The 23,150-nt window shown below is 41.9% G+C and overlaps 1 protein-coding gene across 3 annotated transcripts; it reads right to left on the bottom strand.

Moving 5' to 3' along the window:
* Positions 1-4,056: 4,056 nt before the first annotated feature.
* Positions 4,057-19,732, bottom strand: LOC118819446 (zinc finger protein 821). Of its 3 annotated transcripts, none has more exons than XM_036587246.1 (6): positions 19,353-19,732; positions 10,663-10,794; positions 10,429-10,538; positions 9,597-9,695; positions 9,087-9,253; positions 4,057-7,832 (listed from the first exon to the last, which is right to left on the bottom strand). In XM_036587246.1, exons 2-6 carry the CDS (start codon positions 10,781-10,783, stop codon positions 6,998-7,000), a joined length of 1,332 nt encoding a protein of 443 aa, XP_036443139.1. In that variant the 5' UTR covers positions 10,784-10,794; positions 19,353-19,732; the 3' UTR covers positions 4,057-6,997. The 3 variants fall into 3 exon arrangements, with proteins under 3 accessions (XP_036443139.1, XP_036443138.1, XP_036443140.1); XM_036587245.1 differs by having other exon boundaries at positions 19,366-19,405; XM_036587247.1 differs by lacking the exon at positions 19,353-19,732 and adding an exon at positions 13,171-13,408.
* Between the last annotated feature and the right edge of the window lie 3,418 nt (positions 19,733-23,150).

Here is a 23,150-nt window from a genome sequence, read left to right as displayed (position 1 = left end):
GTTTTGGGGGGGGGGTGGCGGGATTGTGAGAAACTGACAGGCGTGGTTGACACTGTTTACAAATTAGCCAAGAGAAAATGCTGCAGCATCATTTTACATACACTGATTTAGTTACTGAACAAATTCAAATGGATGACAAATGAAGATTAAGTGCAATTAGACCAAGTGTTTTAAAGAAAAAATGGTTTTATTTGAAAAGGCATTCCAAATAAGAGCCTGACATTCCCATTATCGTAAAATCATGAAAATCGTGAGATTCCGAATGTTTTAAGCGTTTCAGTCCATTTGCTCACGTCATTCTGATCCTCATTAGATGAGAAATGTGTTTATGTAAAATGACCTCTGATATTTGTACTGTTATGCATTCGCAAAAGCAGAGTAGTACCTTTTGGGCCAGGATTACTTTTCATCGTTAATGGTGTTTTTTTTTTCTTCTTCTTTTTTTTAATATTCTCTTTTTCTGTTCAACCTAATAAGCTTTAAATGGATTTAAAGGAAGAATAATATTTATTTAGGTTGATGGATTTTTTTTTTGTGTGTGTGTAGCTCTCACATCTGACCAATGATGACAATGTTCTGCAGGTAGCATTAACTTCTACCACTAATATTCATATGTAGACTGGCTGGTGGTTTGACCTCATTGGTAACATCTGACTGGCATAATGATCACATGATTTTTTACCAATTCTGAAAAGTTTTTTTTTTTTTTTAATTATCATTTTTGTATCCAGTAACTGATCAATGATCATCGCCAGTGTCCCATGGGCTCTAACTCGATTATCATTTGTGCTTTTGAAGCATATTCGCAATTGTATTTTCTCAAGTGGTCTTGTGTTTCAAGTAATTCAGCCGTGTGATGTAGGGTGACCTTTGCTGGTTTGCGCAGAGATGCGTCCCATGGTTTGATAGAGCCCCACTTTTGTGCTATTTATATGTTCGAGTCTCAGAACTAGTTCAGGTTCTCCCTTTCGTGTCCTTTCTATCCCCTGACGCCGCCTCTGTCTTGTTTGCATGGACAGCCGACCAGCCAGGGCTGTCCAGAGGGGCAATGGCGGTCCATTACGGCTGGCCTGGACAGACAGCAATCCTAGAATCTCATTCCTTTGCGGGCGGGATGGATCCGCTCTGCAATGTGACCAAATCGTATTCAAGGATGTGCAGTACATTTTAGGTAGGTCATTCTACTCAGATGAACGGTAGACCTGTATTTTTTTTTTTTCTTTTCAGTTTTTTAAGTATGACGTTCCTTTGAGACAAGCAATACCCTTAAACACAGAATACCTGAACGATGTACAGTTTCAGCATGTGCTATGCAGTAAACGCTCCAATCTAGCTCTCGCACCAGTGTCCTTGTTTACCCACTAAGCAATTGGACTTATTCTTTTGTATTATACACACTATCAGCTTATGCAGTCCATCTCAAAGTTGATGCCCCTCTTCATGTTTATCTGTTTTCCCCCCTCTAAACTTGATGTAGCCATCTTTTAAGGGGGTTCCTCAAGTTAGTGTTGCGTTCTTAGTACAGTAATCCACGTTGCCAGTTACCTCCTCCTGTTACCAGTCGGCGAGATATGTTGCTACGACGTCACGTCACTTGAAGTTGATTTCATGTCATTTGTTGTGTTGCTTCATTACTGTATGTTGGAGTGTTTGGACCGACGCCCTCACCGTTCCATGTCTTCTCAAATGCACTGCCTTACCGGCCGTCTCTGGCATCTCCGGCCTGTCGGCTCCGGGACGAAGACGGGCCGCGTATGACGCTTTGAACGAGGGCCGAGCTTTGATCCTGTGCACTGTAACCGAGAAGAGTTGATGCTATGTTTGTGCCTTTCCCCACCGTCTCATCTCGTCCGTCTTCGATTACGACGCTCGATCCTTACTTGTAGTCTGTGTGCAATTCCTCTGGTCTGCTCTCACATGCTATTACAATCCATCTGAACGGTCACTTCCCTTTGATGATCCACCAAGGTGGTTCCTCTCCATTGCTTAATCGCATCAGACACACTCATCCTACGCTAGGGTTGCTCTCCCACCTCATGAGGATGGTTCATGGCCTGGAACATGTGTCCGCTCCTACCTGACATCTCACCAAATCACCCGCTATAATATCCCTATCCCTTTTAAACAAAATGAAAGATGTCTTGCACTTATCCCCCTCCACGTCGGTTACGTGGTAACCTCTAATATTGAATTATATGCGAAACCATGTTAAAACAATCATCCGACACTTGTGTATATGTTTGTGTAGATAGAAGATAAAAGTAAGGTTTCTATATTATCAAGCTTGTCAATAACGCCTTAAGAAGTGCATCATTCATTGTCCATAGAATGACGCTTACGGGTGACTCACCTACTCTCTCCTCACTCTGGCTAATCATTTCATGCTGAGGCAACGTCTCCATAGTCACCCGTTTTGATTTGGGCGGAAAGCTGTATCGCAGCTTTTTTTTTTTTTTAAGTCGTCCCTGACTCTCCTCTGTAAAGGATTTAAAGTTGGATGGCATTTAATTTTGTTCAGTAACAATTAGTTGAAGTCGCACTCACTGATTGTACCATGGTCTATTTGGCTGGCTCACAGTGTGTATCTGTAACGTACGCAATGCGAGCTCTTATATGAAGTGTACATTTTTTTGAATGTTGTAGCTGATTCGTTTTGATCTCATCCAAAGGCAAAGTAAAGAACCTGCTCTGCTCGGCTGTGTGAACAGGAGGATTTCGGCAGGGCCTTTCTGACAAGCATTTGCCCCCATTTAACCTCAACATTGGGTATGAATCATAGAAAATGCTTGGCGGAAAACGTCCCGTTGGATAGTTCTGTTGAAAAGGAGGAGAGGTCCCCTCATGCGTGGTCGATACGTGAGAGCAGGTCAGTGGAGGCGGTGGATTGCGTCCAGTGCCCACAGCAAACTGTGCCGACTGTATGCTGGGGGTGGATGAATGTTCACGTTCTGAATCAGCGACAGTTCTCTTATTAATAATATCACTATCACTTGTAAGATTGATTTCGTGACTTTTTATGAGAGGCTTTATGATCGTTCCACAGTCCACAGGTCATGATACATCTCGTTCTTTTTATATGGAACCCCGGACCGAACGTGGCATGGTTGCAGGCCAGAGTAGGTAATAGAGATTGACCACGAGGAGAAAGTTGTAACGGTTTAAAATTTTCAAAGGAGTAATTATGTACTTTCAAGTTTGACATTGTACTTTTTTGGCACTAAGTGACACTGCTTTTTATGTGACGTGTGACCAGTTTTAAAAAGAAACAGCATCTTTCTTTAAATGCATAAAAGATCTGCAAAATATATGCAATGACGTGTATGTAATATTCAATCCTCAAGTATAATCCAGGTTGTATGAACTTTGTATAGTGAGTTTTAATATTGTATGGCCGTACCAATATGTATTAATTCTTATCAGAAGCCTTAGAGTTGTCTACCCAAAGTGCTCCCTTAGACTACCCTACACCTACCTGAACTTTACAAAGCATTAATAACTATATTTTGTTGCGTTTTTATTTGTACCCTTTTTGAATAAAATAGATTTGTACTGTATATTTGTACCTCTCTGTGAACTACTTAGGGCTGTTTTGTTCTCTTTTTGTTTTGCTGTTTTAATTCTATGTAAGGACACAAAGATATTGTATTTTTATTGTTACAGCTAACTTCTTGGAAACATTGCATTTATCATGTTTGTTAAGTAAACACAATATAATATATATAATATTACCAAAGTGTCGTGGCTCGTTTTCTTATTTATTTGACCATGTGAACTCATATTTCTAGTCATTTTAAAGGATAAACAGGACACATTTGCACCATCAAAAATTCATGATGGGGTGTACAATGGTGTATTCTTGGGTCTGCCCTTCTCACACCCTTGAGCTGGATCAGGGACAAGTCAGCATTGTGTGGGCTATGGAGTTCTCCATGGTTCTGTCTGGCTGTTTGGAAGAATAGAGGGCCCTTTGTGAGGAACTGGCAGCAGGTCATTTAGGAGCAAAGAGCTGTGTTTACGGAACCAACGGGACAGAAATGGAGACTGACACCCTCTTAGTTAGGTTAACATTTATTCCACATTCTACTCCAGGTTTCATCACGATCTTTTGATCTGTTATTCCAGTAACAGAGAATGGCTTTCTGAAAGGAGCGTTCGGAAGTGTGACGACAGTGTTCTCCTGTTCCGTCTCATTCGTTTTGGCCTTTGTAGACATCTGTAAACATAGTAAAAGAGTGTCCTGATAGACTAACAAAAAAAAGGCAATTTGTCATTAGGTCCCTCTCTCGTAGATCAATCAGAACAGAACCAAGCAAGCATACGATAAAAGAACACAAGCTCGTAAAACATCTAGAACATGTAGCATACAACATGCAGGATTCGGCTAAAGCAGTCCCCATCAAGCTTCACAAAGCTCGTCTGAAGTGGACATCAACTGTCAATAAAACCTACTTTCTTAATGCATAAAATGTCAACATGGCAACGCGCACCCCGCTTGCTTCGTGACTAAACTCTAAACTTCCTTTTGAAAATACATTTGGGCTTGTATTCGCAAAGCTCACACCAGAGTAGAGCAGGAGCCGTGATTTTGGCTCCTTCTGTGGCCAAGATGGCGAGGAATCTGATCCTAGATCCACCTTCTGCTCTAAATCGTTTTTGTGAAGACCCGTCCTGAGTGTAGTATGTTTCTAAACAGCTGAGCCCCATGAGATCCTGCTCTGATGTGCAGACGCCTTACATGCCGCCATACTGTACGACGGAGACCGTGGAGCCTGTTGCATTAAATATGGGCTGCATTCCCTGAAGCGTCGATATTATCAGATTCTTTTTCAGTCGTACTCTGGGGAGCCAAATGCCAAAAAAGCTATAGTCCAGGACCAGCTTTCATCTCAAAGTAAGAGGGCTGATCTAGGACCAGGCTGCTCCGCTGTTTACAGAGGTCTTAATCCCGAAAAAACACTTTCTAGATCAGCGCTCATACTGCGAGATGCTTTGCAAGCACCAGCCCTGGCTCTCTAGAATTGCCTGAGTTGTGTGGTCTGCTGCATTAGAGTCCATTTCCTTTCAAATCATCTGCATAGTAATAATAGAAAGTGTCAAATACAGTTGGTGAGAACAGATCTTTGCATAGTGATTCGAGCCACTCGTGAGAGCTGTATTTCACACTACATACGTGTTTTCCCCTTCGAAAACACACAGGAACGGCTCAAAACATGAAACCTGTGTCCAGCATCCACATCACATTGCCATTTAAGTCCCGCAGAGCTAATCCGTTTAACGCTGAAGAGGTATTATTAAAGATAACGTGGAACAAAATAAAGTTCTTTGTAAACCTCTATGTTGAGTGGCAAGTCAGTCATATCAACAATAAATAACTGGAATGAACTGGAATGGAATAAAACAAATCATACAGTAAAGTACAATCTAATAGCTTACCCTGTTTTTCGAGAGGTACTCACTGACGTGCAACGCACATCACTGAAAGGATGCCACAAGACTATTCTGTGCTAAGTGAAGCGCTGAGAATTGGGGTCTAAACTTGTGTAAAACTAGTGTAAACAGTATTTAATAAATATGAACGCTCAATTATTACGATTATTTACCTTCTACAGCATCTACAGTTTCCAATAAACTGCCCGTCAAAAACAAATGTGCTCAATGCCTCAGACTGGAAAGGTTCACCACTCGTCCTGTCCTGTGACATATGCATTCAATCGGATTGTTTCATCTTTCATGCAGCCTATTTTGTTTTCCCTTTTACACAATAGTATATCTTATAAACAGAACTTACTGGAACTAAAAAATATCATACCTGTCTTGATATAAAACCATAACACAAAACAACTTTCCAGTGACAAAGGCAACATTATCATTCATTTGTACACGCCTCGACTGTAACGGCTAGCGTCGTGAGGTGCCGGGCCTCACCGGTATAAGAGAGGTAATGAACATATTATACAGTACAGTGACAACAGCAGAGGAAGAGACTGAGTTGGTCGCGACTGGTCAAGCGCTCAAAAAAACACCCTTACTGATATCCTGGCTCAGCTGAGGAGTTTGCAGTGTGAATGATGTGCAAAAATTGAAGGAAAAAAGGAGGTCAATGTGACCGGTAAGATAGAACAGTGAGCGAGTGGGTCGTTCTCAGGCCGGGAGGACGACCGGTGGCCCTCGACATCCCTGAGCGCCTGGACGAGAGTGAACCCGTGTTGTTACGTAGATTAGCACGGCGGCTTTAGGAGGTCTGGAGTGACTAGAGTGTAGCACGAGCCAGGGGATTTCAGCATGAACCTATTTGTTTCTGCTCAATCACTTAGAAGCGCTATATGATAACAGTCAACCTTTCTTCTTGTCTTTGATCGCTCACAGTATTTAAGAAACAGTGGTGTTTGACTATGGGCAGATAAAGTGTAATAGAGTGTGTTCAAGTGTGAGTTGGCATGATGAACATGTAGTCCATGTATGAGCCCGCATAGCCTGGCTGGGCACCGAGAAGGCCTGAGGTGAGGTAGTTGTATCCGTGGATTTGAGCTAGCCAGTGACACGCTCCGGTAGGGGGAGGGAGTTGTAACTACAGGTAAACTCCAGTCGTCGGACTGGCAGACTGCATCAGTGGGCTGAATCGGGATGCGGCTACAAGTCTCCCTCCCTTCACTGTAGTTCCTTGTGCAAATAGTAGAGGCCCTCCTTTGCGGAAGTGTTTTACTGCTCTGAGGGTTAGATCTGTAGGATGTAGGCCCTGAAAATGGAACAAGAAAAAATCTCCATATAACATGCTTGTTCATAACGCAGGAAAATGAAACATTCTTTACCCTGCTGTTAACTTTAGACTTTTCTTATGTAAATAAGCGTACAGTCTATTTTAATGACAGTCTTGGAAACCTTGGACTATAACGCTTCCGAAGCGGTCCTACATTTGGAAAGGTTTCGCTTGGTTCAAGGAGAATTTGAAAACAGAGCCCCCAAACAGAGAAGCCTTTTGCAAAAAACATTTGTCCAACTAGGGTAGCTTCATAAACAGCCCATTGTCCATGGAGGAAACGGGCATGGGGAAGGGGAACTGGAACAGGTTCATGTCGGCAGTGAGGGCAGCCATGGCGGCTGGGTCATGCTCGATCTGTGTGCGCAGCGATGGGTCGATCTTCTCCAGCCTCCGTTTGATCCGCTTCGCCTCTCTCTCGCGCACCAGTCGCGCCTGCCTCTTCTCAGGTGTCTCGTTAGCCCGTTTGAGTCGCATGGCCTCGCGGTCTCTCTGCAGCCTTCGTGCCCGCTGCTCATCTGTCTCCTGCATGCGCTGCATGCGTTTGGCCTCGCGGTCCCGCAGCCGCCGCAGCTCACGCTCCTCGGGTGTCTCGCATGCTCGCTTTGTCTTCTTGGCCATACGCTCACGCTCCAACCGCTGCAGCCGGGCCTCGGTGGGCTCGTTCCTGCGCCGTGCCGCCCACTTCCTCATGGAGGGCGACTGGCTGCCCACCAGCTGCTGGTAGGCCACACAGCTGTTGCACACCAGCAGCACCCCGGCTGGGTACACAGGCATTGGGCTGAGGAGGTCGGGTAAAGGTGGGAGGCTGGGGGAGGGGCTGAGGGCATCAGGAAGTGAGGGAAGAGAGGGGCCTGACGAGAGGAGGCTGTCTTGAAGCGAGGGCAACGCAGAGCCGGTGTTGGGGCCGTGACTGGGGCCTTGGTTGGGGCCATGAGCAGGGACATGGTTGGGGCCATGGTTGGGGGCGTGGTTGGGAATGGGGCCAGCAGACAGAGGCTGGGACATGGAGCAGGCCTCGTCTCCACTGCTGCTCTCCATGCCACTGGAACTGAGGAACTCTTTCAGCTTTTCCCTGCAATATGGAAACAGGACAAGTCAAGAGCATGTAAGAGGTCTCTAGTGGTCTTTCAATTTTAATACAGGGTGATTCAAAAAGATTCCTCCGATTTCAAAGCACCATATTTTTACAACCGTGAGGCGCCTAGGAACCAATCACAATCCAATTGAAAGAGGGGGTCATAGAGTTTCTGACTGTCACCGGAAGATGGTTCCCTTCAGTCTGAGAGGAGATGAGACCCCTGAGCAGAAAGCGTTCTGCGTTCTCCACTTCAATAAGAGTGAATCCGTCATAACTGTGCAGTGTGATTTTTGTGGGCAGTGAAGCTCCAACAGCTCAGAGCGTTCATCGTTGGTTCCACAACACTGGATGATCTCCGAAATCGCACTGAAAGAGCCGTGAGTGCAGCGACACCCGACACGCTCAATCCAGTATGGGATGAGTTTGACTATGGTGTTGATGTTGTCCGTACAGCTGGAGGAGGTTCATACTGAGCACTTGTACAATTACATAATAAACTTTATGCTTCTTAAACCATTTACAGTTTACTGCAAATAAAAGTCAAATAAATTATTTTGAAATCGGATGAATCTTTTTGAATCACGCTGTTTTATAATTCGATTAGATTTTTTTTATTTTGTTTTTCCTTTTGTTTTACTCTTGTTAGCCTTGGATTCCAAGCGATATAATATCGCTAGCTTCAGCCCTCCATCTTCAGGGATTAAAGCACGCAAAGGCGAGCCGGTTTGCATTATGAATTATACAGCTATAGGAACGCTGTCTAAATCCTAAACCTTTAAGCCTTTAACAGCATCGCCATAGCTGGAAGTTTCTTGGTTTGCATGCTTTACTAATTAGCCATCACAAACAGACTGCTTATCATTTCTGCACTCTGCTGCTCACTGTCTAAACAGCACAAAAAATAAAGTTCTTATGTATTTTGCCTCTTCTTGCTCAATTTCTAGATCTATTTATCGTTTAAATTCAAGATTGATTATTTTTGTTGTCATGTAATTTCTCAGAACCCATTCCATTTCTCAATGGTGTACTTTTCCACATCCATCGTCCATTTTCTGTCCCCTCTGAACGTTTGCTGGATATCAGCAATAGTAAAAGCATTTATAGTCAGACTGTATGACTGGAAATGTGCATTATGGATGTGTGAACCATCTCCTTCTTTCTCCAACCCTGTAGCTTTCCTGAAAACATGCCGATTCACACTTGTGAAATGATGACTCATGCCCTCACATGTAAGCGTGGTTCACAGACCTGTTGAAGTTGCTGGTGTCAGTGAAGCGAGCTCCACACACCGCACAGTTGGACAGCCGGTCGTCTGAATGAATGAGGAGGTGGCGTCCGAGGGAGCCTGGCGAGCTGAGAGCACGTCCACACACTGGACACACATAACTCTTACTGCTGCCCACTGCTGACGTGTGCTGGTCAGTAAAAGAAAAGACAGGAGTTCATTCAGTCCGATTCAAACTAGGAACAGGAGAAGAACATTCTGAGAAGCTACAGGGTTTCAGGGAAGTCTCAGGGTGTAATACTTCCACAGAATGTGGAGGAATATCATGTCTTACAACACTGATTAAAAATAAAAGGGTCAACTACTACATTAACCACAAACCCTTTATTGGATCAAAATAGCACCCTCTGCTTTGCGCTTAACACATGTGTACAAGCGAGCTGCTTCAGGTGGGTTTAAGAGGCGATTAGCCTCTGCTGGCTTATTAGAGCCCCTAACCGGACTCAAAGAGGCTTTGGTGGTGGTGTCCTCACCTGGTAGACGTGTGCAATGAGCTGCTCTGGGCTGCTGAACTCCAGGGTGCAGAGGGGACATATATAATTGCTCCCCAGGTCTGTCCCCCCCTCGCTCTCCTAATGGACACAATGTACCACACAGGGAGGGCATTAGGGACACATCCCAGAGTTACAGTAAAGACTCAAGCCTGACAATAAGAGCAGTGAGATTAGCCGCATGGAGTGGGTGCCGTGCAGGAGGAGGCATGTGTGGGATATGTCAGTTGAAGATGCCTCAGTAGTAACATGTTCCCAGTGTATGACTCTACACACTATCTGTGCTCTTGGCCACTGTAGCTGCCAACGACTATGAGGAGGCATTAGCGTGGCATATGAGCGTATCCCACAAGTCTGCATTAGTCACCCCGACTGTCATGGTGACACTTTGTACTGCGTTGCTATAGAGCTATGAATCACTCTTCAGAAATAACCACAGAGACACGTTTCCTGCTACGCACAAGAGCTCTGTGACGAAGACATAGAAAGCACTGATTTGATACGTTACAAAAACTTTGATTCGTTCTGTGTTTTAGCAGTCAGTCTTATTTTATTGTCTCTTTTGAAATGGTTAATAAGCTGCACATTAAATTCAAGCAGAAAAGAAATCAGCATCCAAAGGTATTTCAGTGTGGGAGGAAGGATGTGAGATGAATCAGCTGTCTAGACTTTTCATTTACATTTAGTGCTGAAGCGGATGCTTTTGCTCAAAGCAGGTCACATAAGCCAGTTGTTTTTAATGACTTTCTATGGGCATCAAGACTAGACTCATTCTCAGAGGTTATGAGGCTCATTTCATAACAGACAGGCTCACCTCCTTCACGTCTCCACCGTGAACCGAACACTGGCTGCCCTTACTCGTCATGTTGTCGTCGGCTGAGGAGCTGGAGGAGTTCTCTTTGTCCAAGTCACTGTCGCTGTCATCTGGAGATACAGACAACCCGTTAACACGACACGGATCACAGGCCGCATAGCTGACCTTCGTTAAGCTTCAACACTCCACAAAATAAGCCGGTGCAAAAGTTCCCTTCCTGGCCACGAGGCTCACCAGTAATGTTGTCTTGTTCCTCGAGATCTTCGGAGTTGTTGCTGTGGCACGCGGGGTTTTGTGTAAAGCTGTCTCTAGCCTCCATCTCGGAAGTGTGCTGTGGGCCAGAGAACCCTGTCATGTGAAACGGCCCTATGGATGAAAGAGAATACAATGACTGGGCAAATGCCTGAGGGAGACCCAAAGTGAAAATGACCAAAATTTCATGAAGAATTGACCAACAGAAAAAAGAGTTTTTTCCTCATGAAAATCTGGAAATATGAGGTTTTGTTCCGACAGTGACGACATGTTTTGTCCAAACCTTCAAACTGAGCCATTAAAGTGAGTCACATCCCAAAATCTTGTATTACTGGCCCTGTTCAAACCTGGTATAAACACCCATCTCGAGAGACCTGATCACAAATGGATAGCCAGACATTTAGCTGTTTACATCTAACTTCCATACGTCTCAAATGCTTTTCCAGTTACTACTCTTGATTGGATTTCCTGACTGGAGGGAGGGTTCGGCACACATTTACACCAGTCTCTCACTGCATCGATCGTTTAGATCACATTGACTGTCAGTCTTAAGAGCCCCATTCGCACCTATACTAATCCAATACACATGTTAAAGAGTAACTCCACTCCTGGCACAATTTGAAAAATGCTCAAAAATTGGAGGGGCAGGCTGGGAGGGGCGCTGCAGTGATGTTTGGGTTTGGAGGTGGGGCTGCGAGGGAAACCAGGTGGGCTGGGCTGCTGTGTCTTTAGAGCTAGCGTACATTCACTGCCAGAAAATATGGAGAGAGACAGAATCGAACAGCTTTTTTCATAACTTTCACATTTCATAAGCTACATTCAGAAGGTGTCATTTGAGAGCTGTAACTGTCTTCTTTCCAGTCAAATAGATGGGTGATGTAATTTTAAACTCTTATAATAAAAGAAGCTGAACTCACATTTTTTTTTCTACTGAAAGTCGACCCATTTTTCCACAAATCTGGGCTATAAACTATAAACAGATGGCGTCTCTTCAGTGATCTGCTCTGTAAACATTATTTTATAAAATAATACAAAGAGCGTCTAAGATTGACAGCCAGCGTCTAATTATCTGTTCAGCAGGTCCATATTAGATATAGCCCGAGTCCTGATTCCTTAGATACCCTGAATTCCGAATGAATAAAGTGGATTTCTTTGAACTCTGTCTGTCTAAGTTTCATTCAGTTTGACATCAAGGTTGCAGACTGCATCACCGGTCAGTCAGGGTTTGCTGCAGTGGCCCTAAATCCTTACCTTCTGCAAGCTGTTCATGGCACTAATAGTGTTACATCCGATTCAGTTCCCTCTCAAATTCACGTTCTCCTTCATAACCCGAACCCTCAGTCGCCGCACTCACTGAACAGAAATCAACGGCAAGCAGCGCTGGAACTACGAATTTGTGAAGAAAAACGTGAATCCTCACTTAATCGGTCCTTCAGGTTAACCAGTCATATGCTGAACATTATCAATCTTTATTACAAGCTAAGCTCAGATTAACTGGGTTATGTACAGTTGGTACAGACAGCTGGCATATCGCAGCCTTGTGAGGTGGTGCTGGGGGGTATTTATCTCAGTGGGTGAGTGTGGTTATCTCCGCTCTCGGCTCCTGTGCTTTCATATTTGAGTGCGGCGCGAGTAGGGTGTCATCAGGGGGCGGAAACATTGGTTGACTGATTTGCATACTGTGACGTGTCTTGGTACCGAAGTATCCGCGCCTGTAGCGGAGTTGAACCAGAGGGGGCGCTGCAGAAGCGGAACTGACCATGATAAAAATGATAATATTACAGTTTGGAAGGATGTGTTTAGATTTTAAGCAAGACTGGTATATTTTATTACTACAGAGCAGTGCTTTTCAGCTGTTAATGGAAAAAAAAGGTCTTAGGGTGGAGTCACTCTTTAATACTAGGTGTGAATGGGGCAAAAATATTCTTAACTTTAATATACATTTATGTAGTGAGTTTTTATTCTGGACCATTTCTATTTTCCATTCATCAAGAAACACTGACACTGTGCAAAGGGCGGCTAGCAGTTTTAAAAAACGTAGGTTTTGATATGACGGCGACGATACGTTCCCTGTCGGTGAATCACGCCAGTAAATATATAGGTTAAAGTTAAACAACCAGGGCATCAAAGGCTAAATTATACTGAAACTTTGGTTTCATCTATCCTGAAGTTCATCACACCATTGCTGACCTAATCACAAAACAAAATCGGGATGCAGGCATAACTTCCTGACACTAACACTAACTGAGGCTTCTGCCACGCTGTACAAACTGCCTGCATCGTAGCTCTAGGCGCCGCATATATTAGGCTCAAAAATATTCCACACAGTGCTGCACTGAAACTGCAGAAACGAAGCGAGAAAATGTGTCAACACATGCACAGCATTAATCGCCCACCACAGTGCAGCAGCACGTAACAAATACGTGCATTAACACATATGCAGACATTTGCACACATGCGTTCGCCATTTTACAGTGACTGAATTCACACCTAACACTGCAGCCCTGGTGGAAACAGCCCAGCTCCTCAGCCTGCGAGTCAGAAAGCTTCCACTGCGAGAAATCAGCTCCTCCAGAAACACTCGTCCACCCACACAGACCTGCTTCTCCCTCTGTCCTCCGTACGAGTGCGCATCTCATTACTGCAGCGCTACCATTCAGCCTTCAAATGGCCCAGCTCCACTTTGAAGCCTAATTAGGCTCAATTACCATGACTTTCTCTTAATAAGGCTCTCAGAGGAAACCAACTGCTCTCACACGGGATGTATGTTACATCCTCTTTAAGTTTAGGAGATACAAACCAAAGCTTGGGAAACAGACTAGACTGTGTTTGCGGATCTTTCAGAATAACAACAATTTGGGTTTGAGTTCAGTTTATTGAATTCTATAGTTTTTATTAGGTATGACACAAAAACTTGATTAAACCTGATTACTTAAATAATCAATGACTATTTGGGTCATTTTACAGAAAGTCCATTTTTGTGTCCCTAGCGTTTACAGATATAGTACACTTAAAACATGTTAGGGTTACAATTTATTTATATTTCTTGAGCCGTCAATTTGAAGAAAAAACTTTTTTTTCTGCAATTTTAACTGCAGTAATCTATACGTGACTATGGAATATATAAATTAAATGACATAAAGAAAACAAATGCCAAATAAATATTCTAAAATATATAATGAGAGTTGTTGTCCCCAGGAGTCGTGTCACTGGTGTTACTGCATAACAAAAAAAATCTCTTATTTTGAAATAAAAATCACACTGATGACATCACTTGACTTCCTTTTACCTGTTTTCTGAGGATCTATGAAGAAAAGCTCATGGTGAGTCCACTGTGTCTTTCAGTTATCAGAGATTTTCTCATTCAGCTCATGATTTCATATGAAGCTTTTAGCTGAAGTCACTGGTGTGACCGACTTTATTCTGAGGTCATTGTGAAAAAATAGAATATAAATGGATTAAATTACATATTTTAGTGGATATTCCATGATTGGCAACATGTGGTTTGATGCTCTGTAGCAGCCGTTTTGTAAAATGCATTTGTCATTAAAAATGTCTGTGGTGTTACCTTTATTATGTGTGACACCAATGAGGATCAGTAACACCAGTGACTCCTATGGAGAGACAGAAAAGTGGAACATTTCTGTAGAATGACTCATTTACCTTCTTGATGTATCAGCAGGGACTGTCTAGCAGTTTGCATAATAATACTGCATATTTTAAACTCTAATGGTCCCTCTTACAGCAGAAAAGCAACGACATTGGAACACCAATAACCAATGTTTTTCATGTACATAGTACATGTAAACATATATTTATAAAACGTAGAGGGTCTAAATACAGCTAGATTAGCCTTAGAGAGAAATCCAACAACTATAGAGGAATAAAATGCAGACATTTTAGTACAGTAACCCTGTATCACCTTTTTTAAAAAAGGTTTTTTAAATGCTGATACTGATATGATCCCAATATTACTGTGTATCACTATATTGTAGTAAAAAAACAAAGATTGACAGACACAACAATATGCACTTTTTTCTATTTAAGCATTTTAGATTATTCCAATATTATAACAAACTAAGTTTGGTATGCATGGTTTGTTATTGTTCAGCTAAGTTCGTTTCAATGGTTTGGCCATTTAAAACTCTGATTAATCATCAAGATAATCAGCAGAGTGCTAATGTAATCAGCAGTGACAGCTCTAGTTTCCATCAGAATTACGCCTGTGACAATTATTACATAATCAACTGATCAACAACAGTTTGTCTGAACTGACCACAGTTATATTCCACAGTTGTTAAGTTTCACAGTGATATGTTTATATCGCAACAAATGATGTGAACTGGGCGCATTTTCATCTGTTGAGTTGAGATGAATGCATATAAATGAAAAAAAAGGGTCTCAGGAAAACATGACTGGTGCTATGTCACCTACAGAGGGCAGCGGTGAGTAAGAGTGTTTGTTTATTTGAGCTCGAGCTCTGTCTGTCCTCCGTTAGCTACTAAGCATCGATAGCTAATCAGCCAATTTGGCCACTTTAGGGTTGTACTTTAATATTTGCAGACAATTAACAAAAAATTTAGATTTAAAAAAATGATTGTGCTTATTTATACGGCAATTAATCGTCAGCTAAAATGTTATGATCGTGACAGGCCTAATCTCAATGATCAGAGGAAGCAGGTTCTGAAGATTTTTGGTCCCACTTTATATTGTGTCTCTAATAACTGCGTAGTTACACATGAATAACACATGCAACAACACTGTAACTACTGATGATTTAGTCAGTGTTACAGACGGATAACAGAAATATAGCCTATGTAATTAAACGTGTGTATCAACTTCAGTTTTGCCTCATGTAATTACACTACTGTATCTTTTCGATACACTACAGATCAGAAGTCTTTTCCAGCAGTTAAAGTATGATTTACACAACATTACATTTATGTTTTACATAATTACTGTGGAATAACTATGTTGTAAAAAGGTAACCTAATCACATCACATTGATTAATACCATTCTGTAATTATGCTGTACCTATAACAACCACACAGGAACTCTCCTGTAGTGTAGTGTTAAAGTTACACTTTAAAATAAGTGAGCAGTTCCTGTGTAGTTGTTATGTAGGTACTGTGTAATAATGTGGTAATACATACGTTGCTTTGGGGGAAATGCAACTCATTTAATTATTAAATTATTTAATTATTATGTTATTAAAGTTACATTTTAATATGATGGGACGTCTGCTGTTCTGTCACATTACAGAATGGTTTAAAGCCGAAACTGGTTACAGTGTCACAGCACTGGCAACATAAATGCTAGCGAAATGTTATGAAAGCTGGCAGATACAGTGTAAGTAATGTCTTAATGTAAGTTATTACATACTTCCTTTTACTGCTGGAAAAAGTCTGATTACAAATGTAATTACATTGTTATTACCATTGTGTAATTACATGAGAGAGAATAGGCTGTTAAAAGGATTAAGCTACATTTGTGTAATTACATGAGGCAAAACCGAAGTTGATACACATGTGTAATTACATAAGGTGTACTTCTGTAATCCATCTGTAACAGACTAAATGATTAGTAGTTACATTGTTGTTGCATATGTTGTTCACATGTAACTACACAGTTATTAAAGACACTTAATATAAAGTGGGAACAGATTTTTTTTTTTTAACTTTCCCTTCCTCCCCCAAACTTGTCTCACTCTATTCATGAAGTGTCTGAGCTCATCTAACGGGGCGTCACATTTGCATGGGGAGAGATGAGTTCTGAGAACAGTTCTACGAACTGCCACAACAGGCTGGCTCTCCGGCACCCAGCCAGTGATTGATGTGAGAGATGCCCATCCCCCAACTGCTAGGCTCTGTCTGTACATCTGTCTCTCTCTCTCTGTCTCTCTCTGTCTCTACACTCCCTCCCTCCTCCTTCTCTCCCTCCCTCTCTCTCTCTCACTCTGCCACTCTGATGTTATCTCTCAGTCTGTGTGACTGTAGGCAGGAGGTGACGCAGTGTCTGACTGAATCCAGACAAAGAGACAAACTCATCAGCCAACACACACACACACACACACACACACACACACACACACACAGGAGAAAGAGACGGCTAAGGCTGGCGGAGGGAGAGGGGAGACAAAACAAAACATAACAAAAGAGGAAAAGAATGCCAAAACTTATCTAAAGTGCCAAGGAATGGGGGTGCACTGAGATACAAGCCACTCACCTCCACTCCCCCTCACAACAACACAAAAAAAGGGGGAGGGGGGGTGGACAGACAGACAGGAAACATTGGGTGTCATGGTGTTGGCTGGGGCCCCATGTCTGTGGGTGAGCGCTCTACTTTCTCATGGTAGAGCAATAATGCAAGGCAGACATCGGATAATCCCAGTCATCCCATTCAGTTCTCACTTCGCCTAATTGATAAAGTGGTATTCCGGTCAAAATGGAAGAAGCAGCTCATACTTTCTCCCCCAAGAACACCAGGCTCTGTGGTTCGCTGCCGGTCTTCTTCCTTTTCTTCTAGAATGTGCAGAGGTAACTTCTTAGTAGCTCTCTACCTCCGAAACAGCCCACACAAGCTCAAACGTATGTAGACGGCACCGTAAGTGGATTACCAGTATAGGGGAAGTGAAGAGCACAAAACTCGGTATGACTTACAATCTGAAAATATGGTGATGTTCACTGGAATTGCTACTAACCCTGAGTTTTAAAAAAATCACTCCACTCTATTTGATTGAAAGGAAATCTGTAGCAAAACTGAATTAAGTTCAGACATCAATGTATGTTGGTCGTGATCAGCTTTTACTGGCACTATCTCCTCCCCAAATACCACAAACAAGACAGCCTAACCAATGATTTGCGAAATGTATGTCCAAACAAACCTAAACATTGTCCATTAGACCACCTGAACTCACAGGACCCGACCTGAGAAGGTAAGGTAGGACGATTTTAAAACCATCCTACAAACTATATTTAGAAAAGAGGCCTAAAGGCTATTTTATAACTGCTAGAGGTTACTGTTGGCCATAGACTTGAGTTCTCTAAGCCTCCTAACACCATGAAAGGACATAAAGGGAATACACTGTTAATATTGTCTTGCTCATGATACACAATTCAGGCAAATGAAGTTTCAACAAACAGGCTTTGACAGAAGTTTGTTAGGCGAATGTCAAGCTCAAAGGGTGGCAATGGCTCGTGACAGGTTATTAACAAGAAACAGGCCTGCATCTGACAACAGCCGAAAGGAACGGTGGAGGTAAATCGTGAATGATGTGTGGATGGCCATAAGCTGAGCGCATCAAAAAGAATCCCTCACACGCTCATTATAACATGGTAATTACTTAGCTGAGCTTGAAAACTATTAAAGAGTGCTTTCACTGAATAAGAAAGGCAAGTTTCTACTTACCTTTCTACTAAAAATCATACTTTCTCTAGTCTAGTGCTTTTACACTAATTCACAATGTCTGTAATGTCTGTAAAATGCCTATGTGTATGAAAAAAACCCAGTACTGTAACTAATGGTGGAGAAAGTGAACCACACATATAGATAAACGCAAGCATCTCAAATGTGAGAATTCAGTTACCCTGTCTGATTCACACCATCTACCCACATATAGGCAGTAAGCCTCATCACACTGTCCGGCATGTATTTTAAAATCATTTAAACCGTACTGGAAGGTTATAGCAAGCTCAGGGAACCTATAGTGCACTTCAGGACAGATGATGAGCAATTAATAAGGAGATAGTCATTCACCCTAATGGTGTCACTTCATACTTGGGACATCTTCAGTTAGATCCATTCAGTGTTCCCAAAAGCTAAAAAGGTATGTTCACAGCTTCATTTCATACAGCTTCAAACTCACTACTCATTTTATTTTATTTTATTATTGTATTCCATTATTTATCCTTACTTTCTATTTATGCATCTGTAAATACTGTAAGATAATACTTTGCTCTGTTCATTTTGCCCTTGTTTTGCTCTTTTCTGCGCTTTGTACTGCTACAATAGAAGGATTTCCCTGTGGGATTAATAAAGTGATCTATCTATCTATCTATCTATCTATCTATCTATCTATGTATCTCATATATTAAAAAAAAAAAAACACTAGTGACTCAAACTGAAGGCCGAAGAAATAAAACAGGTTACCATCTCAGACTCCGTCCAAGTAACGAGGCTGAAGTTCCTTCGAATTTTCCCGTTCCACCTTAAATGCTGCAGCAGTTGACTTCAGATACACGCCGGAGACGCCAGAAAGCAACTCAACTCCTGCACCACTTAAGGTGGAACGGGAAAATTAGAACTGGCGAATAAGAGCCGGACATCAGCTTCGTGTCCAAGTGGCTTCTACCCCAAGGCAAAAAGGCCAGCTAGCTTAGCTTTGGCACAACACTAACAACACTAACTACAACAGCAGCAGAACGAGCTGGGCGGCCCGGGGAGAACAACACTTCCAGCACTGAGAGAGGGTGTACAGCATCCTGCACGTACACAGCAGCGGCCGTCTACATAAAGCAATGCGGATATACAGACTGATAAGAACATTTCACAAACCCGAACGAGCCCAGCAGCCTGGCCAACCCGCAGACACGGCTATCTAGACCGAACCAGCGTTTCGCCGGGTTTGGTTACGCTCTGTTCCGTAGATCGATTGAAATAGCGTGTACAATACCTGCGATACCTACAATTCACTTTGAACGGGTTGGTTTGTTTGCGCCTTGACATATTATTCTTCCCCACTCCCAGATGGGAAAAAGTCGAATCCCCTCCTCGATCCGACAGGTTTGCTTATTTCTCGGCCGATTCAGCTGCGCAGAATTCAAACAACCCCTCTTTTTCGGACGAGCAACCCGCGTAGGACGGAGCGAGATCGGCGAGCCCGGCGATGTTCGCGGTCCAGCCGGGCAGAACTGAGTCGGAGCTCCGCTACATCGGCCAACGCAGTCCAGCCTGGTTTCATTCAAGAGGATGAAACAGGGTCGCTTCTCCGTGCAGAGCCGCGTTCTCGCCGTGACCGACTGACTCCCTCATTTCGAGACGGTGATGTCGGAGCCGGATCGCCTCGCAGAGAGAAAGCAGCCCGAGCGGCGGCGCTGGTGGAGGTGCTGCTCCCCGCGCTGTCTGCGCCGCAGGCTTTGCCGAAGCACTGCGCAGACCGTGCGCAGCCACGCAATAAGAGCTGCGAGCTTTCTGTAGGGAGAGCCGAAACGCATTGTGGGATGCGTACCATGGCAGTGGAGGGCAGTTTTAACCTCTTCGTCTCCTCGAGACCACCGGTGGCTCCAAAACGCGCTTCGTCATGTTCTTCATAACTTTCTTTCCAGTCAGATAGATGGTGATGTCATTTTAAACCCTTATAATAAAAGAAGCTGAACTCATTTTTTTTTGTTCTACTAAAAGTCGACCCATTTTTCCACAAATCTGGGCTATAAACTATAAACAGATGGCGTCTCTTCAGTGATCTGCACTGTAAACATTATTTTTATAAAATAATACAAAGAGCGTCTAAGATTTTTGGCTTACAGCAGTAAATTATAAGCATATAGTAATATGTGTGATCATAAAACACATGTTCTGTTAATTTGAAGGGACTATTGCTTTTATAAACAATAAATAAATAAATAAATAAATAAAATACATTTATATAAATAAAATGTACATTTATTTCATTGAATAAGTTACTGAATAATTTGCCTTACGATTTGGTCATAAATTCAGATGGACACACCAAAATATACCCTGGAGAATAGGAGGTAAATTTGTCTTGACTAACGTTTTACAGAAGAAAACCTCCAAATTAACTGACTTTACCTAAATAAAATTTCAACCGCATTGACTTAACTGCTGGTACTTAAAGGGGAATTCCACTCATTTTTTAAAATTCTTCTTAATTTTTAATTTTGTCTGTGATGATGATTGTGCCTATGATCACTCCTGCTGTCCTTGTCTCTTATGCATCTTTATTTTTGTTTTGGCTGTCTGTCGCTCCCTGTCCCCTTGTTGTTTATTATCTTGTGAAATGATAAACATTCTTGATCACAAAAAAATTGTTTATAATTAAATCATTAAGATGTAAACGACGCCATTCAGAGTGGTTTGATATAAAAAGACTCCGTTCTAGAGAAGAGTCAGAATTGTTCACAGTGGTGGTTATAAGAGTTTAATGCCTCTAAAAGCTTCCTCACAGCAATATATTACATGAAACGGTCATGTATACGCTGCCTGATGCCTGAGACATTGTTTTACAACAATTTTGAGATTAGGTTTGGTCCTGAAAGGGGTTATAAGGCAAAATAGTCCCCAAAAGAAAACATGTTTTTCCAGATGCAATTTTACCATTACAACCTTACATATAAAAACTCAGAAGACGTGTAGGTTCACTGGTGGTTTTGGATAGGAAATAAAGTGGCTATATTTGTGTTGCAGTAAACTTGGTTTACATCTTACCCATTTATTTATGCAGAAACTTTTTCAGAAAAAATTACTGGAATTCCCCTTTAAAGTAAACATTCTGCACAATTTGATTGTGAAGATATAAACAATGTCACTATGGTTTGATGTGTGATGGGGTATTGCAGAGAAACTCAGATTTTTGAAATGAAAAGGCATTTTGTGTGTTAGAATATGCTCGAACACAGTCAAACGAGAGTGTGCAGCGCGCATTTTCGAGAAAATTCAATAAAAATGCACCAACTGGAAAGCAGATTTGGACATGGCACAAAAAATTCAAAGAGGAAGGCTGTCTGTGCAGGGCGAAGGGATCTGGATGACCACCAGTATCGGAAGATATTGTCAATCAGGTTCAAGAAACATTTGCGCGAAGCCCCAGAAAGTCTGTAAGAAGAGCATCTCTGGAAACCCAGATTCCTCATACGACACTTTGGCGTGTCGTAAGGAAATGCTTGCAAATGACACCCAATAAGCTGCAGGCAGTGCGCATATTGAACATTTGTGAAGCTGTGAAATCGGTTATAAAATCTACAGCCCTCTGAATTTCTTGTTCAAATTTAGATAAATAAATCTTGTATTGTTCAACATGAGGCCTATTTAATTTTGTTTGCCCAGGACATGTAGTTACTCAGATATTCACATCTCAAATGATGTCAATTTTTGGGGCACCCTGTATATAATGCTGCTAATGGTAAATTAGTGGTAAATCTGGGGGAAAAAAACAAAAAAACAAAAAAAAACTTTTTCTTTGGGGGCTGTTTTGACTGAAACTGACAACACCCCATTGCCGCTATACCATAAATGTATTTTTAAAATATGTTTTAGGCCAAACTTTAACTCAAAAGTACAATAAAATGTCCGAGGCATCAGCAGTGTATTTATATCCATTTCATGTAATGCTGTTGTCTGTTGTAGCTTTTAGAGGCGTCAAACACTTCAAACGTCTGGTTCCTATCACTACCAATGTCAACAATGATGACTCTGTAAGTTTCTCTAGAACAGAGCAGTTCCCTTCAAACCACTCTGAATCACTTTATTTACATCTCAACCATTTAAACGAGAATTCCACTGATTTTTCATAATTTCTGCATAATTAAATCATTAACTCAGAGTGTTTTGGTTTGAAATGCTCCGTTCTAGTCAGAATTGTTCACAGTAGTGCTGATAGGAACCAGATGTCTATAAAGTTTTTATTAACACTAAAAGCTCCCTCACAGAGTTATTGCATGACATAGTTATAAATATGCTGCCTGATGTCTGAGAGGTTGTTTTACAGCAGCTTTGAGAAGGTAAAGGTCTTAAATTTGTTGTTTTTAATTATTTAAAGATACCTGCAAGGTGTTATAAGGCAAAATAGTGCCCAAAGAGAATTTTACCACTATTTTACTATTACCAACATAAAAAAGAAGACGTGTGTAGGTTCACCAAAGGTTTTGGGTGGTAAATAATACAGCTATATCTGCGTTCGAGACATTGTGACCCCTGGTTCCTATCACCACCACTGTAAAGAAAACTAAGTTGGTACGTTTCTCTACAATCCTTTTCACATTTCCCTCACATTTCACATTTACTTCATTTTACTGAATCAGTAGTCCTTGTACTTGTGTATGACTCTGGCTAATCTATTTCATATCTGTTCCATTGTTATTGCCAATATTAAGTGAACCAAAAAACAGGTATTGTGTTCATAAGGTACACATTTGAATTGTCGCAGGCGTTGCACCCTCAAGGGTACATCTTCAGTATCTTTAGTTAGGGATTATAATTGTACCACAATCCACTGCAGTTACATTTTTAAGTCATGCTGACACACATCCTGTCTTGTGTGCAGTTTTTTATTTTATAGTTCCGTTTTATAACATTAGGTCAAGAAAAGGTACAAATATGTCCCATGGAAAGGTGCACAGCTGGACCCTAAAACTATTATTGTACCTTTGAGGGCACATTTACATTGTTTGTATACTAATAAACAAAAAAAAATGTACATGCACAGAACCTTTATTTCTTAAAGTGTATGAAT

This window comes from Colossoma macropomum, unplaced genomic scaffold (genome assembly GCF_904425465.1).
Source record: "Colossoma macropomum unplaced genomic scaffold, Colossoma_macropomum, whole genome shotgun sequence".
Taxonomy (NCBI): domain Eukaryota; kingdom Metazoa; phylum Chordata; class Actinopteri; order Characiformes; family Serrasalmidae; genus Colossoma; species Colossoma macropomum.
This window is presented reverse-complemented; position numbering and strand designations above follow the sequence as displayed.

What these genes read in the sequence shown, in the direction of transcription:
- LOC118819446 (XM_036587245.1), bottom strand. Translation starts at nt 19,405, where the DNA reads ATGTCAAGGCGCAAACAAACCAACCCGTTCAAAGTGAATT. An exon ending in GGAACAAGACAACATTACTG is followed by an intron (nt 10,539 to 10,662) that starts GTGAGCCTCGTG and finishes CTGTATCTCCAG; the next exon opens with ATGACAGCGACAGTGACTTG. An exon ending in GACACCAGCAACTTCAACAG is followed by an intron (nt 7,833 to 9,086) that starts GTCTGTGAACCA and finishes TCCATATTGCAG; the next exon opens with GGAAAAGCTGAAAGAGTTCC.